The 17,758-nt window shown below is 38.6% G+C and overlaps 5 protein-coding genes across 5 annotated transcripts; all 5 read left to right on the top strand.

The window, feature by feature from the left end:
• The first annotated feature begins 788 nt into the window (after nucleotides 1-788).
• Nucleotides 789-1,974, top strand: LOC120521264 (cell wall protein DAN4-like). The gene has a single exon (XM_039743001.1). The coding sequence runs from the start codon at nucleotides 820-822 to the stop codon at nucleotides 1,972-1,974; it is 1,155 nt and encodes a 384-aa protein (XP_039598935.1). The 5' UTR covers nucleotides 789-819.
• Nucleotides 1,975-1,987: 13 nt separating this feature from the next.
• Nucleotides 1,988-4,189, top strand: LOC120521263 (mucin-5AC-like). The gene has a single exon (XM_039743000.1). It carries the CDS (start codon nucleotides 2,102-2,104, stop codon nucleotides 4,187-4,189), a length of 2,088 nt encoding a protein of 695 aa, XP_039598934.1. The 5' UTR covers nucleotides 1,988-2,101.
• Nucleotides 4,190-5,248: 1,059 nt separating this feature from the next.
• On the top strand, nucleotides 5,249-8,822 carry LOC120521262 (mucin-2-like). Its single transcript, XM_039742998.1, has one exon. The coding sequence runs from the start codon at nucleotides 5,352-5,354 to the stop codon at nucleotides 8,820-8,822; it is 3,471 nt and encodes a 1,156-aa protein (XP_039598932.1). The 5' UTR covers nucleotides 5,249-5,351.
• A 482-nt stretch (nucleotides 8,823-9,304) lies between these two features.
• Nucleotides 9,305-15,040, top strand: LOC120521261 (mucin-2-like; the record flags this gene model as incomplete). The annotated part of the gene is made up of 3 exons (XM_039742997.1): nucleotides 9,305-10,876; nucleotides 10,972-11,658; nucleotides 12,633-15,040. Coding segments are annotated over exons 1-3 (4,605 nt in total), but the record flags the coding sequence as incomplete, so codon positions are not given.
• A 3-nt stretch (nucleotides 15,041-15,043) lies between these two features.
• LOC120521265 (mucin-5AC-like) lies at nucleotides 15,044-17,754 on the top strand (the record flags this gene model as incomplete). Its single annotated transcript, XM_039743002.1, has 1 exon — nucleotides 15,044-17,754. A coding segment is annotated over exon 1 (2,427 nt), but the record flags the coding sequence as incomplete, so codon positions are not given.
• Nucleotides 17,755-17,758: the final 4 nt, after the last annotated feature.

The raw sequence follows: 17,758 nt of genomic DNA, 5'->3' as shown, positions 1-17,758 counted from the left end.
AATACCTCAAACTTCCACACCAAAAGAAACAAGTATGGCTACCCAAAGTAGAACAAAAGCTGTAACAACAGCAACACCACAAACTTCCACAACAATTGAAACAACTACCGCTACCCAAACTACAACTGCTACTGAAACAACCACAAAACCTCAAACTTCCACAACAATAGAAACAACTATGGGTACAGCAAGTAGTACAATAGCTGAAACATCAAAATCAGAAACATCAACAACAGTTGAAACAACTTCGGGTACCCCAAGTAGTACAATTGCTGAAACAACAATACCTCAAACTTCCACACCAAAAGAAACAAGTATGGCTACCCAAAGTAGAACAAAAGCTGTAACAACAGCAACACCACAAACTTCCACAACAATTGAAACAACTACCGCTACCCAAACTACAACTGCTACTGAAACAACCACAAAACCTCAAACTTCCACAACAATAGAAACAACTATGGGTACAGCAAGTAGTACAATAGCTGAAACATCAAAATCAGAAACATCAACAACAGTTGAAACAACTTCGGTACCCCAAGTAGTACAATTGCTGAAACAACAATACCTCAAACTTCCACACCAAAAGAAACAAGTATGGCTACCCAAAGTAGAACAAAAGCTGTAACAACAGCAACACCACAAACTTCCACAACAATTGAAACAACTACCGCTACCCAAACTAAAACTGCAACCACAAAACCTCAAACTACAATAGCTGAAACAACAATTAAACCAAAACTTCCATAACAATTGAAAAACTACGGATACCCATAGTGTAACACAAAACCTCAAACTTCCACAACAATAGAAGCAACTATGGGTACAGCAAGTAGTACAATAGCTGAAACATCAAAATCAGAAACATCAACAACAGTTGAAACAACTTCGGGTACCCCAAGTAGTACAATAGCTGAAACAACAATTAAACCACAAACTTCCATAACAATTGAAAAAACTACGGATACCCATAGTACAACTGCTGCTGAAACAACCACAAAACCTCAATTTTCCACAGCAATAGAAACAACTACTGCTACCCCAAGTAGTACAATAGCTGCAACAACAACAAAACCGCAGACTTCCATAGCAATTCAAACAACTACCGGAACCCCAAGCAGTACAATAGCTGAAACAACAACACCGGAAACATCAACAACAATAGAAATTACTACAGTTAATCAAAGTAGTACAAAAGCTGATGCAACAACAACAACACCTCAAACTTCCACAACAATAGGAACAACTGCGGGTACCTCAAGTAGTACAAACTCTGAAACAACAATAACAACACAAACTTCCACAGCAATTGAAACAACTAATGCTGCACAACCTACAACTGCTGCTGAAACAACCAAGACACGTCAAATTTCCACAACAAAAGAAACAAGTACAGATGCCCAAACTACAACTTCTTTTCAAACAACAAATCATGAAACTTCCGCAACCACAGAAAATACTTTGTCAATCCAAACTACAACAACAGGCACAACGACAGCAACACCACAAACTTCCACAGCAATTGAAACAACTACCGGTACCCAAAGTAGTACAATTGCTGAAACAATAACAGCAGAAACATCAACAACGATAGAAATAACTTCCTCTACCCAAAGTAGTACAAAAGCTGGAACAACAACACCAGAAACTTCCATAACAATTGAAACAACTACCACTACCCAAACTACAAATGCTGCTGAAACAATAACAACACCTCAAATTTCCACAATAATAGAAACAACTATGGGTTCCCAAAGTAGTACAATAACTGATGCAGCAACAACAACACCACAAACTTCCACGACAATTGAAACAACTACAGCTACCCAAACTACAACTTCTGCTGAAACAACAAAACCTGAAACTTCCACAAGCACAGAAAAAACAATACCTATCAAAAGCACCACAACAGCTGTAACAACAACAAAACCACAAACTTCCCAAACGATTGAAACACCTACTGGTGCAAAGTAGTGCAATAGCTGAAACAACAATAGCACCACAAACATCCACAAGAATTGAAACAACTACTGGTACCCAAAGTAAAACTGCTGCTGAAACAAGCACAACAACTCAACTATTCACAACAATAGAATCAACTATGGGTACCCTAAGAAGTACAATAGGTGAGACAACAACACCCGAAACATCAGCAACAATAGAAACAGCTACAGCAACCCAAACTACAACTGCTGATGAACCAACAACACTACATCAAATGTCTACAACAATAGAAACAACTACGGGTACCCCAAGTTCAGCAATAGCTGAAACAACAACATCTGAAACATCAACAACAATTGAAGTAACTACCACTACCAAAAGCAGTACCAAAGCTGAATCAACAACAACACCTCAAACTGCCACAATGATAGAAACAAATACTGGTACCCAAAGTAGTGCAATAGCTGAAACAACACCAGAAACTTCCACAATAATTGAAACAACTACAGCAACCCATACTACAACTGCTGCTGAAACAATGACAATATCTCAAATTTCCACAACAATAGAAACATCCAAAACTGCCCAAACTTCAACTTCTGCAGAAACAACAAAACCGGAAACTTCCACAAGCAGAGAAGCAACTATTGCAATCCAAAGTACAACAACTGCCGAAACGAAAGCAACACCAGAACCTTCCACATCAATCGAGACAACTAACGGTACCCCAAGTAGTACAATTGCTGAAACAACAATACCTCAAACTTCCACACCAAAAGAAACAAGTATGGCTACCCAAAGTAGAACAAAAGCTGTAACAACAGCAACACCACAAACTTCCACAACAATTGAAACAACTACCGCTACCCAAACTACAACTGCTACTGAAACAACCACAAAACCTCAAACTTCCACAACAATAGAAACAACTATGGGTACAGCAAGTAGTACAATAGCTGAAACATCAAAATCAGAAACATCAACAACAGTTGAAACAACTTCGGGTACCCCAAGTAGTACAATTGCTGAAACAACAATACCTCAAACTTCCACACCAAAAGAAACAAGTATGGCTACCCAAAGTAGAACAAAAGCTGTAACAACAGCAACACCACAAACTTCCACAACAATTGAAACAACTACCGCTACCCAAACTACAACTGCTACTGAAACAACCACAAAACCTCAAACTTCCACAACAATAGAAACAACTATGGGTACAGCAAGTAGTACAATAGCTGAAACATCAAAATCAGAAACATCAACAACAGTTGAAACAACTTCGGGTACCCCAAGTAGTACAATTGCTGAAACAACAATACCTCAAACTTCCACACCAAAAGAAACAAGTATGGCTACCCAAAGTAGAACAAAAGCTGTAACAACAGCAACACCACAAACTTCCACAACAATTGAAACAACTACCGCTACCCAAACTAAAACTGCTACTGAAACAACCACAAAACCTCAAACTTCCACAACAATAGAAGCAACTATGGGTACAGCAAGTAGTACAATAGCTGAAACATCAAAATCAGAAACATCAACAACAGTTGAAACAACTTCGGGTACCCCAAGTAGTACAATAGCTGAAACAACAATTAAACCACAAACTTCCATAACAATTGAAAAAACTACGGATACCCATAGTACAACTGCTGCTGAAACAACCACAAAACCTCAATTTTCCACAGCAATAGAAACAACTACTGCTACCCCAAGTAGTACAATAGCTGCAACAACAACAAAACCGCAGACTTCCATAGCAATTCAAACAACTACCGGAACCCCAAGCAGTACAATAGCTGAAACAACAACACCGGAAACATCAACAACAATAGAAATTACTACAGTTAATCAAAGTAGTACAAAAGCTGATGCAACAACAACAACACCTCAAACTTCCACAACAATAGGAACAACTGCGGGTACCTCAAGTAGTACAAACTCTGAAACAACAATAACAACACAAACTTCCACAGCAATTGAAACAACTAATGCTGCACAACCTACAACTGCTGCTGAAACAACCAAGACACGTCAAATTTCCACAACAAAAGAAACAAGTACAGATGCCCAAACTACAACTTCTTTTCAAACAACAAATCATGAAACTTCCGCAACCACAGAAAAACTTTGTCAATCCAAACTACAACAACAGGCACAACGACAGCAACACCACAAACTTCCACAGCAATTGAAACAACTACCGGTACCCAAAGTAGTACAATTGCTGAAACAATAACAGCAGAAACATCAACAACGATAGAAATAACTTCCTCTACCCAAAGTAGTACAAAAGCTGGAACAACAACACCAGAAACTTCCATAACAATTGAAACAACTACCACTACCCAAACTACAAATGCTGCTGAAACAATAACAACACCTCAAATTTCCACAATAATAGAAACAACTATGGGTTCCCAAAGTAGTACAATAACTGATGCAGCAACAACAACACCACAAACTTCCACGACAATTGAAACAACTACAGCTACCCAAACTACAACTTCTGCTGAAACAACAAAACCTGAAACTTCCACAAGCACAGAAAAAACAATACCTATCAAAAGCACCACAACAGCTGTAACAACAACAAAACCACAAACTTCCCAAACGATTGAAACACCTACTGGTACGCAAAGTAGTACAATAGCTGAAACAACAATAGCACCACAAACATCCACAAGAATTGAAACAACTACTGGTACCCAAAGTAAAACTGCTGCTGAAACAAGCACAACAACTCAACTATTCACAACAATAGAATCAACTATGGGTACCCTAAGAAGTACAATAGGTGAGACAACAACACCCGAAACATCAGCAACAATAGAAACAGCTACAGCAACCCAAACTACAACTGCTGATGAACCAACAACACTACATCAAATGTCTACAACAATAGAAACAACTACGGGTACCCCAAGTTCAGCAATAGCTGAAACAACAACATCTGAAACATCAACAACAATTGAAGTAACTACCACTACCAAAAGCAGTACCAAAGCTGAATCAACAACAACACCTCAAACTGCCACAATGATAGAAACAAATACTGGTACCCAAAGTAGTGCAATAGCTGAAACAACACCAGAAACTTCCACAATAATTGAAACAACTACAGCAACCCATACTACAACTGCTGCTGAAACAATGACAATATCTCAAATTTCCACAACAATAGAAACATCCAAAACTGCCCAAACTTCAACTTCTGCAGAAACAACAAAACCGGAAACTTCCACAAGCAGAGAAGCAACTATTGCAATCCAAAGTACAACAACTGCGAAACGAAAGCAACACCAGAACCTTCCACATCAATCGAGACAACTAACGGTACCCCAAGTAGTACAATTGCTGAAACAACAATACCTCAAACTTCCACACCAAAAGAAACAAGTATGGCTACCCAAAGTAGAACAAAAGCTGTAACAACAGCAACACCACAAACTTCCACAACAATTGAAACAACTACCGCTACCCAAACTACAACTGCTACTGAAACAACCACAAAACCTCAAACTTCCACAACAATAGAAACAACTATGGGTACAGCAAGTAGTACAATAGCTGAAACATCAAAATCAGAAACATCAACAACAGTTGAAACAACTTCGGGTACCCCAAGTAGTACAATTGCTGAAACAACAATACCTCAAACTTCCACACCAAAAGAAACAAGTATGGCTACCCAAAGTAGAACAAAAGCTGTAACAACAGCAACACCACAAACTTCCACAACAATTGAAACAACTACCGCTACCCAAACTAAAACTGCTACTGAAACAACCACAAAACCTCAAACTTCCACAACAATAGAAGCAACTATGGGTACAGCAAGTAGTACAATAGCTGAAACATCAAAATCAGAAACATCAACAACAGTTGAAACAACTTCGGGTACCCCAAGTAGTACAATAGCTGAAACAACAATTAAACCACAAACTTCCATAACAATTGAAAAAACTACGGATACCCATAGTACAACTGCTGCTGAAACAACCACAAAACCTCAATTTTCCACAGCAATAGAAACAACTACTGCTACCCCAAGTAGTACAATAGCTGCAACAACAACAAAACCGCAGACTTCCATAGCAATTCAAACAACTACCGGAACCCCAAGCAGTACAATAGCTGAAACAACAACACCGGAAACATCAACAACAATAGAAATTACTACAGTTAATCAAAGTAGTACAAAAGCTGATGCAACAACAACAACACCTCAAACTTCCACAACAATAGGAACAACTGCGGGTACCTCAAGTAGTACAAACTCTGAAACAACAATAACAACACAAACTTCCACAGCAATTGAAACAACTAATGCTGCACAACCTACAACTGCTGCTGAAACAACCAAGACACGTCAAATTTCCACAACAAAAGAAACAAGTACAGATGCCCAAACTACAACTTCTTTTCAAACAACAAATCATGAAACTTCCGCAACCACAGAAAAAACTTTGTCAATCCAAACTACAACAACAGGCACAACGACAGCAACACCACAAACTTCCACAGCAATTGAAACAACTACCGGTACCCAAAGTAGTACAATTGCTGAAACAATAACAGCAGAAACATCAACAACGATAGAAATAACTTCCTCTACCCAAAGTAGTACAAAAGCTGGAACAACAACACCAGAAACGTCCATAACAATTGAAACAACTACCACTACCCAAACTACAAATGCTGCTGAAACAATAACAACACCTCAAATTTCCACAATAATAGAAACAACTATGGGTTCCCAAAGTAGTACAATAACTGATGCAGCAACAACAACACCACAAACTTCCACGACAATTGAAACAACTACAGCTACCCAAACTACAACTTCTGCTGAAACAACAAAACCTGAAACTTCCACAAGCACAGAAAAAACAATACCTATCAAAAGCACCACAACAGCTGTAACAACAACAAAACCACAAACTTCCCAAACGATTGAAACACCTACTGGTGCGCAAAGTAGTACAATAGCTGAAACAACAATAGCACCACAAACATCCACAAGAATTGAAACAACTACTGGTACCCAAAGTAAAACTGCTGCTGAAACAAGCACAACAACTCAACTATTCACAACAATAGAATCAACTATGGGTACCCTAAGAAGTACAATAGGTGAGACAACAACACCCGAAACATCAGCAACAATAGAAACAGCTACAGCAACCCAAACTACAACTGCTGATGAACCAACAACACTACATCAAATGTCTACAACAATAGAAACAACTACGGGTACCCCAAGTTCAGCAATAGCTGAAACAACAACATCTGAAACATCAACAACAATTGAAGTAACTACCACTACCAAAAGCAGTACCAAAGCTGAATCAACAACAACACCTCAAACTGCCACAATGATAGAAACAAATACTGGTACCCAAAGTAGTGCAATAGCTGAAACAACACCAGAAACTTCCACAATAATTGAAACAACTACAGCAACCCATACTACAACTGCTGCTGAAACAATGACAATATCTCAAATTTCCACAACAATAGAAACATCCAAAACTGCCCAAACTTCAACTTCTGCAGAAACAACAAAACCGGAAACTTCCACAAGCAGAGAAGCAACTATTGCAATCCAAAGTACAACAACTGCCGAAACGAAAGCAACACCAGAACCTTCCACATCAATCGAGACAACTAACGGTACCCCAAGTAGTACAATTGCTGAAACAACAATACCTCAAACTTCCACACCAAAAGAAACAAGTATGGCTACCCAAAGTAGAACAAAAGCTGTAACAACAGCAACACCACAAACTTCCACAACAATTGAAACAACTACCGCTACCCAAACTACAACTGCTACTGAAACAACCACAAAACCTCAAACTTCCACAACAATAGAAACAACTATGGGTACAGCAAGTAGTACAATAGCTGAAACATCAAAATCAGAAACATCAACAACAGTTGAAACAACTTCGGGTACCCCAAGTAGTACAATTGCTGAAACAACAATACCTCAAACTTCCACACCAAAAGAAACAAGTATGGCTACCCAAAGTAGAACAAAAGCTGTAACAACAGCAACACCACAAACTTCCACAACAATTGAAACAACTACCGCTACCCAAACTAAAACTGCTACTGAAACAACCACAAAACCTCAAACTTCCACAACAATAGAAGCAACTATGGGTACAGCAAGTAGTACAATAGCTGAAACATCAAAATCAGAAACATCAACAACAGTAACAACTTCGGGTACCCCAAGTAGTACAATAGCTGAAACAACAATTAAACCACAAACTTCCATAACAATTGAAAAAACTACGGATACCCATAGTACAACTGCTGCTGAAACAACCACAAAACCTCAATTTTCCACAGCAATAGAAACAACTACTGCTACCCCAAGTAGTACAATAGCTGCAACAACAACAAAACCGCAGACTTCCATAGCAATTCAAACAACTACCGGAACCCCAAGCAGTACAATAGCTGAAACAACAACACCGGAAACATCAACAACAATAGAAATTACTACAGTTAATCAAAGTAGTACAAAAGCTGATGCAACAACAACAACACCTCAAACTTCCACAACAATAGGAACAACTGCGGGTACCTCAAGTAGTACAAACTCTGAAACAACAATAACAACACAAACTTCCACAGCAATTGAAACAACTAATGCTGCACAACCTACAACTGCTGCTGAAACAACCAAGACACGTCAAATTTCCACAACAAAAGAAACAAGTACAGATGCCCAAACTACAACTTCTTTTCAAACAACAAATCATGAAACTTCCGCAACCACAGAAAAACTTTGTCAATCCAAACTACAACAACAGGCACAACGACAGCAACACCACAAAAACTTCCACAGCAATTGAAACAACTACCGGTACCCAAAGTAGTACAATTGCTGAAACAATAACAGCAGAAACATCAACAACGATAGAAATAACTTCCTCTACCCAAAGTAGTACAAAAGCTGGAACAACAACACCACAAACTTCCACGACAATTGAAACAACTACAGCTACCCAAACTACAACTTCTGCTGAAACAACAAAACCTGAAACTTCCACAAGCACAGAAAAAACAATACCTATCAAAAGCACCACAACAGCTGTAACAACAACAAAACCACAAACTTCCCAAACGATTGAAACACCTACTGGTACGCAAAGTAGTACAATAGCTGAAACAACAATAGCACCACAAACATCCACAAGAATTGAAACAACTACTGGTACCCAAAGTAAAACTGCTGCTGAAACAAGCACAACAACTCAACTATTCACAACAATAGAATCAACTATGGGTACCCTAAGAAGTACAATAGGTGAGACAACAACACAAACATCAGCAACAATAGAAACAGCTACAGCAACCCAAACTACAACTGCTGATGAACCAACAACACTACATCAAATGTCTACAACAATAGAAACAACTACGGGTACCCCAAGTTCAGCAATAGCTGAAACAACAACATCTGAAACATCAACAACAATTGAAGTAACTACCACTACCAAAAGCAGTACCAAAGCTGAATCAACAACAACACCTCAAACTGCCACAATGATAGAAACAAATACTGGTACCCAAAGTAGTGCAATAGCTGAAACAACACCAGAAACTTCCACAATAATTGAAACAACTACAGCAACCCATACTACAACTGCTGCTGAAACAATGACAATATCTCAAATTTCCACAACAATAGAAACATCCAAAACTGCCCAAACTTCAACTTCTGCAGAAACAACAAAACCGGAAACTTCCACAAGCAGAGAAGCAACTATTGCAATCCAAAGTACAACAACTGCCGAAACGAAAGCAACACCAGAACCTTCCACATCAATCGAGACAACTAACGGTACCCCAAGTAGTACAATTGCTGAAACAACAATACCTCAAACTTCCACACCAAAAGAAACAAGTATGGCTACCCAAAGTAGAACAAAAGCTGTAACAACAGCAACACCACAAACTTCCACAACAATTGAAACAACTACCGCTACCCAAACTACAACTGCTACTGAAACAACCACAAAACCTCAAACTTCCACAACAATAGAAACAACTATGGGTACAGCAAGTAGTACAATAGCTGAAACATCAAAATCAGAAACATCAACAACAGTTGAAACAACTTCGGGTACCCCAAGTAGTACAATTGCTGAAACAACAATACCTCAAACTTCCACACCAAAAGAAACAAGTATGGCTACCCAAAGTAGAACAAAAGCTGTAACAACAGCAACACCACAAACTTCCACAACAATTGAAACAACTACCGCTACCCAAACTAAAACTGCTACTGAAACAACCACAAAACCTCAAACTTCCACAACAATAGAAGCAACTATGGGTACAGCAAGTAGTACAATAGCTGAAACATCAAAATCAGAAACATCAACAACAGTTGAAACAACTTCGGGTACCCCAAGTAGTACAATAGCTGAAACAACAATTAAACCACAAACTTCCATAACAATTGAAAAAACTACGGATACCCATAGTACAACTGCTGCTGAAACAACCACAAAACCTCAATTTTCCACAGCAATAGAAACAACTACTGCTACCCCAAGTAGTACAATAGCTGCAACAACAACAAAACCGCAGACTTCCATAGCAATTCAAACAACTACCGGAACCCCAAGCAGTACAATAGCTGAAACAACAACACCGGAAACATCAACAACAATAGAAATTACTACAGTTAATCAAAGTAGTACAAAAGCTGATGCAACAACAACAACACCTCAAACTTCCACAACAATAGGAACAACTGCGGGTACCTCAAGTAGTACAAACTCTGAAACAACAATAACAACACAAACTTCCACAGCAATTGAAACAACTAATGCTGCACAACCTACAACTGCTGCTGAAACAACCAAGACACGTCAAATTTCCACAACAAAAGAAACAAGTACAGATGCCCAAACTACAACTTCTTTTCAAACAACAAATCATGAAACTTCCGCAACCACAGAAAAACTTTGTCAATCCAAACTACAACAACAGGCACAACGACAGCAACACCACAAACTTCCACAGCAATTGAAACAACTACCGGTACCCAAAGTAGTACAATTGCTGAAACAATAACAGCAGAAACATCAACAACGATAGAAATAACTTCCTCTACCCAAAGTAGTACAAAAGCTGGAACAACAACACCAGAAACTTCCATAACAATTGAAACAACTACCACTACCCAAACTACAAATGCTGCTGAAACAATAACAACACCTCAAATTTCCACAATAATAGAAACAACTATGGGTTCCCAAAGTAGTACAATAACTGATGCAGCAACAACAACACCACAAACTTCCACGACAATTGAAACAACTACAGCTACCCAAACTACAACTTCTGCTGAAACAACAAAACCTGAAACTTCCACAAGCACAGAAAAAACAATACCTATCAAAAGCACCACAACAGCTGTAACAACAACAAAACCACAAACTTCCCAAACGATTGAAACACCTACTGGTACGCAAAGTAGTACAATAGCTGAAACAACAATAGCACCACAAACATCCACAAGAATTGAAACAACTACTGGTACCCAAAGTAAAACTGCTGCTGAAACAAGCACAACAACTCAACTATTCACAACAATAGAATCAACTATGGGTACCCTAAGAAGTACAATAGGTGAGACAACAACACCAAACATCAGCAACAATAGAAACAGCTACAGCAACCCAAACTACAACTGCTGATGAACCAACAACACTACATCAAATGTCTACAACAATAGAAACAACTACGGGTACCCCAAGTTCAGCAATAGCTGAAACAACAACATCTGAAACATCAACAACAATTGAAGTAACTACCACTACCAAAAGCAGTACCAAAGCTGAATCAACAACAACACCTCAAACTGCCACAATGATAGAAACAAATACTGGTACCCAAAGTAGTGCAATAGCTGAAACAACACCAGAAACTTCCACAATAATTGAAACAACTACAGCAACCCATACTACAACTGCTGCTGAAACAATGACAATATCTCAAATTTCCACAACAATAGAAACATCCAAAACTGCCCAAACTTCAACTTCTGCAGAAACAACAAAACCGGAAACTTCCACAAGCAGAGAAGCAACTATTGCAATCCAAAGTACAACAACTGCGAAACGAAAGCAACACCAGAACCTTCCACATCAATCGAGACAACTAACGGTACCCCAAGTAGTACAATTGCTGAAACAACAATACCTCAAACTTCCACACCAAAAGAAACAAGTATGGCTACCCAAAGTAGAACAAAAGCTGTAACAACAGCAACACCACAAACTTCCACAACAATTGAAACAACTACCGCTACCCAAACTACAACTGCTACTGAAACAACCACAAAACCTCAAACTTCCACAACAATAGAAACAACTATGGGTACAGCAAGTAGTACAATAGCTGAAACATCAAAATCAGAAACATCAACAACAGTTGAAACAACTTCGGGTACCCCAAGTAGTACAATTGCTGAAACAACAATACCTCAAACTTCCACACCAAAAGAAACAAGTATGGCTACCCAAAGTAGAACAAAAGCTGTAACAACAGCAACACCACAAACTTCCACAACAATTGAAACAACTACGCTACCCAAACTAAAACTGCTACTGAAACAACCACAAAACCTCAAACTTCCACAACAATAGAAGCAACTATGGGTACAGCAAGTAGTACAATAGCTGAAACATCAAAATCAGAAACATCAACAACAGTAGAAACAACTACGTGTACCCCAAGTAGTACAATAGCTGCAACAACAACAAAACCGCAGACTTCCATAGCAATTCAAACAACTAATGGAACCCTAAGCAGTACAATAGCTGAAACAACAACACCGGAAACATCAACAACAATAGAAATTACTACAGTTAATCAAAGTAGTACAAAAGCTGATGCAACAACAATACCTCAAACTTCCACAACAATAGGAACAACTGCGGGTACCTCAAGTAGTACAAACTCTGAAACAACAATAACAACACAAACTTCCACAGCAATTGAAACAACTAATGCTGCACAACCTACAACTGCTGCTGAAACAACCAAGACACGTCAAATTTCCACAACAAAAGAAACAAGTACAGATGCCCAAACTACAACTTCTTTTCAAACAACAAATCATGAAACTTCCGCAACCACAGAAAAAACTTTGTCAATCCAAACTACAACAACAGGCACAACGACAGCAACACCACAAACTTCCACAGCAATTGAAACAACTACCGGTACCCAAAGTAGTACAATTGCTGAAACAATAACAGCAGAAACATCAACAACGATAGAAATAACTTCCTCTACCCAAAGTAGTACAAAAGCTGGAACAACAACACCACAAACTTCCACGACAATTGAAACAACTACAGCTACCCAAACTACAACTTCTGCTGAAACAACAAAACCTGAAACTTCCACAAGCACAGAAAAAACAATACCTATCAAAAGCACCACAACAGCTGTAACAACAACAAAACCACAAACTTCCCAAACGATTGAAACACCTACTGGTACGCAAAGTAGTACAATAGCTGAAACAACAATAGCACCACAAACATCCACAAGAATTGAAACAACTACTGGTACCCAAAGTAAAACTGCTGCTGAAACAAGCACAACAACTCAACTATTCACAACAATAGAATCAACTATGGGTACCCTAAGAAGTACAATAGGTGAGACAACAACACCCGAAACATCAGCAACAATAGAAACAGCTACAGCAACCCAAACTACAACTGCTGCTGAACAAACAACACTACATCAAATGTCTACAACAATAGAAACAACTACGGGTACCCCAAGTTCAGCAATAGCTGAAACAACAACATCTGAAACATCAACAACAATTGAAGTAACTACCACTACCAAAAGCAGTACCAAAGCTGAATCAACAACAACACCTCAAACTGCCACAATGATAGAAACAAATACTGGTACCCAAAGTAGTGCAATAGCTGAAACAACACCAGAAACTTCCACAATAATTGAAACAACTACAGCAACCCATACTACAACTGCTGCTGAAACAATGACAATATCTCAAATTTCCACAACAATAGAAACATCCAAAACTGCCCAAACTTCAACTTCTGCAGAAACCACAAAACCGGAAACTTCCACTAGCAGAGAAGCAACTGTTGCAATCCAAAGTACAACAACTGCCGAAACGAAAGCAACACCAGAACCTTCCACATCAATCGAGACAACTAACGGTACCCCAAGTAGTACAATTGCTGAAACAACAATACCTCAAACTTCCACACCAAAAGAAACAAGTATGGCTACCCAAAGTAGAACAAAAGCTGTAACAACAGCAACACCACAAACTTCCACAACAATTGAAACAACTACCGCTACCCAAACTAAAACTGCTACTGAAACAACCACAAAACCTCAAACTTCCACAACAATAGAAGCAACTATGGGTACAGCAAGTAGTACAATAGCTGAAACATCAAAATCAGAAACATCAACAACAGTTGAAACAACTTCGGGTACCCCAAGTAGTACAATAGCTGAAACAACAATTAAACCACAAACTTCCATAACAATTGAAAAAACTACGGATACCCATAGTACAACTGCTGCTGAAACAACCACAAAACCTCAATTTTCCACAGCAATAGAAACAACTACTGCTACCCCAAGTAGTACAATAGCTGCAACAACAACAAAACCGCAGACTTCCATAGCAATTCAAACAACTACCGGAACCCCAAGCAGTACAATAGCTGAAACAACAACACCGGAAACATCAACAACAATAGAAATTACTACAGTTAATCAAAGTATTACAAAAGCTGATGCAACAACAACAACACCTCAAACTTCCACAACAATAGGAACAACTGTGGGTACCTCAAGTAGTACAAACTCTGAAACAACAATAACAACACAAACTTCCACAGCAATTGAAACATCTAACGCTGCACAACCTACAACTGCTGCTGAAACAACCAAGACACGTCAAATTTCCACAACAAAAGAAACAAGTACAGATGCCCAAACTACAACTTCTTTTCAAACAACAAATCATGAAACTTCCGCAACCACAGAAAAACTTTGTCAATCCAAACTACAACAACAGGCACAACGACAGCAACACCACAAACTTCCACAGCAATTGAAACAACTACCGGTACCCAAAGTAGTACAATTGCTGAAACAATAACAGCAGAAACATCAACAACGATAGAAATAACTTCCTCTACCCAAAGTAGTACAAAAGCTGGAACAACAACACCAGAAACTTCCATAACAATTGAAACAACTACCACTACCCAAACTACAAATGCTGCTGAAACAATAACAACACCTCAAATTTCCACAATAATAGAAACAACTATGGGTTCCCAAAGTAGTACAATAACTGATGCAGCAACAACAACACCACAAACTTCCACGACAATTGAAACAACTACAGCTACCCAAACTACAACTTCTGCTGAAACAACAAAACCTGAAACTTCCACAAGCACAGAAAAAACAATACCTATCAAAAGCACCACAACAGCTGTAACAACAACAAAACCACAAACTTCCCAAACGATTGAAACACCTACTGGTACGCAAAGTAGTACAATAGCTGAAACAACAATAGCACCACAAACATCCACAAGAATTGAAACAACTACTGGTACCCAAAGTAAAACTGCTGCTGAAACAAGCACAACAACTCAACTATTCACAACAATAGAATCAACTATGGGTACCCTAAGTAGTACAATAGGTGAGACAACAACACCCGAAACATCAGCAACAATAGAAACAGCTACAGCTACCCAAACTACAACTGCTGCTGAACCAACAACACTACATCAAATTTCCACAACAATAGAAACAACTACGGGTACCCCAAGTTCAGCAATAGCTGAAACAACAACAATTGAAGTAACTACCACTACCAAAAGCAGTACCAAAGCTGAATCAACAACAACACCTCAAACTGCCACAATGATAGAAACAAATACTGGTACCCAAAGTAGTGCAATAGCTGAAACAACACCAGAAACTTCCACAATAATTGAAACAACTACAGCAACCCATACTACAACTGCTGCTGAAACAATGACAATATCTCAAATTTCCACAACAATAGAAACATCCAAAACTGCCCAAACATCAACTTCTGCTGAAACAACAAAACCGGAAACTTCCACAAGCAGAGAAGCAACTATTGCAATCCAAAGTACAACAAATGCCGAAACAAAAGCAACACCACAACCTTCCACATCAATCGAGACTACTAACGGTACCCCAAGTAGTACAATTGCTGAAACAACAACACCTCAAACTTTCACACCAATAGAAACAAGTATGGCTACCCAAACTTCAACTGCTGCTGAAACAACCACAAAACCTCAAACTTCCACGACATTAGAAACAACTACGGGTACTGCAAGTAGTACAATAGCTGAAACAACAATAAATCCGCAAACTTCCATTACAATAGAAACAACTACTGGTACCCAAAGAAGTACAATAGCTGAAACACCAACACCAGAAACATCTACAACAATAGAAATTATTACAGTTATTCAAAGTAGCACAAAAGCTGATACAACAACAACACCTCAAACTCCCACAACAATAGGAACAACTGCGGGTACCTCAAGTAGTACAAACTCGGAAACAACAATAACATCACAAACTTCCACAGCAATTGAAACAACTAACGCTGCACAAACTATACCTGCTGCTGAAACATCCCAAACACACCAAATTTCCACAACAAAAGAAACAAGTACAGCTGCCCAAATTTCAACCTCTGGTGAAACAAGAAAACCTGAATCTTCCACAACCACAGAAAAAGCTATGGCTATCATAAGCACTGCTACAACAGAAGTTACTCCAGGAATGGTGTCAGAAAGTAGCACAACACAACAAACCCCCTTAACTGCTAAAATAGTAAGTATCTCAAATACAGAATCATTTAAGCCTTTTACAACAGAAAATGCTACCACAACAGAAGTAACTGCAATAGTAGAAGGTAGCACAGTAGTAGTAACAACCACAATTACAATTGAAAGTAGCTCAGTTCCAAAAACACATATAACTACACCAGGAGAAAGCCTAACAACCCATGAACCTACAGCTGTTGTTGCAGAAAGCATAACAACTGAGAAGACAACATCAACTGAAGGAACTTTTCTATCTGAAACACACACAGCTACTACAGTAGATCCCACCATTACTGTAGGAAGTACAGAAAGTTTAACAACAACAGCAGTGGCAGCAATTTCAACAGAAAGTGCAACAGTGATATCTGGATCTACTACAACTGAAAATGGGCCATCAATCAATACACTAATAACCACCATTACAGCAGAAAATGCCACCAAAGCAACAGCAGACACTAAATCTTCAATAGATAGTTCAGCACCTGTGCAGTCATTGAGAACTTCACAAGTATCATCATTTTTAACTGCTTCTTCAAATCAATCATCTTTTTCTTCCTCCAGTTTATCTACAATGTCTACAGTTCAAACTGTTTCATCTCAAGCAGGTTTTTCTTCTTCAGATTCTGCCACAGTTTCTACACAATCAGCCATTTTTCAAAGTTCTCATTCTTCCTCAAATTCAACTTCTACACATTCCTCTGCTTCTCTAAATTCTTCTACATCAAATTCATCTGCAATTTCTACACGATCAACCATATCTCCAAGTTCTTCCTTTTCTCCAAATTCTTCTTCAATTTCTGCACAGTCATCTGCTTCTCCAAGTTCTTCTACAACAAATTCATCTATAGTTTCTTCACAATCAACTACTCCACGTT

This window comes from Polypterus senegalus, unplaced genomic scaffold (genome assembly GCF_016835505.1).
Source record: "Polypterus senegalus isolate Bchr_013 unplaced genomic scaffold, ASM1683550v1 scaffold_1307, whole genome shotgun sequence".
Taxonomy (NCBI): Eukaryota; Metazoa; Chordata; class Cladistia; order Polypteriformes; family Polypteridae; genus Polypterus; species Polypterus senegalus.
This window is presented reverse-complemented; position numbering and strand designations above follow the sequence as displayed.

Bases quoted from the DNA above. Each gene is read 5' to 3' on its own strand.
- LOC120521264 (XM_039743001.1), top strand. From the start codon at position 820: ATGGGTACAGCAAGTAGTACAATAGCTGAAACATCAAAATCAGAAACA.
- LOC120521262 (XM_039742998.1), top strand. From the start codon at position 5,352: ATGGCTACCCAAAGTAGAACAAAAGCTGTAACAACAGCAACACCACAA.
- LOC120521263 (XM_039743000.1), top strand. From the start codon at position 2,102: ATGGGTACCCTAAGAAGTACAATAGGTGAGACAACAACACCCGAAACA.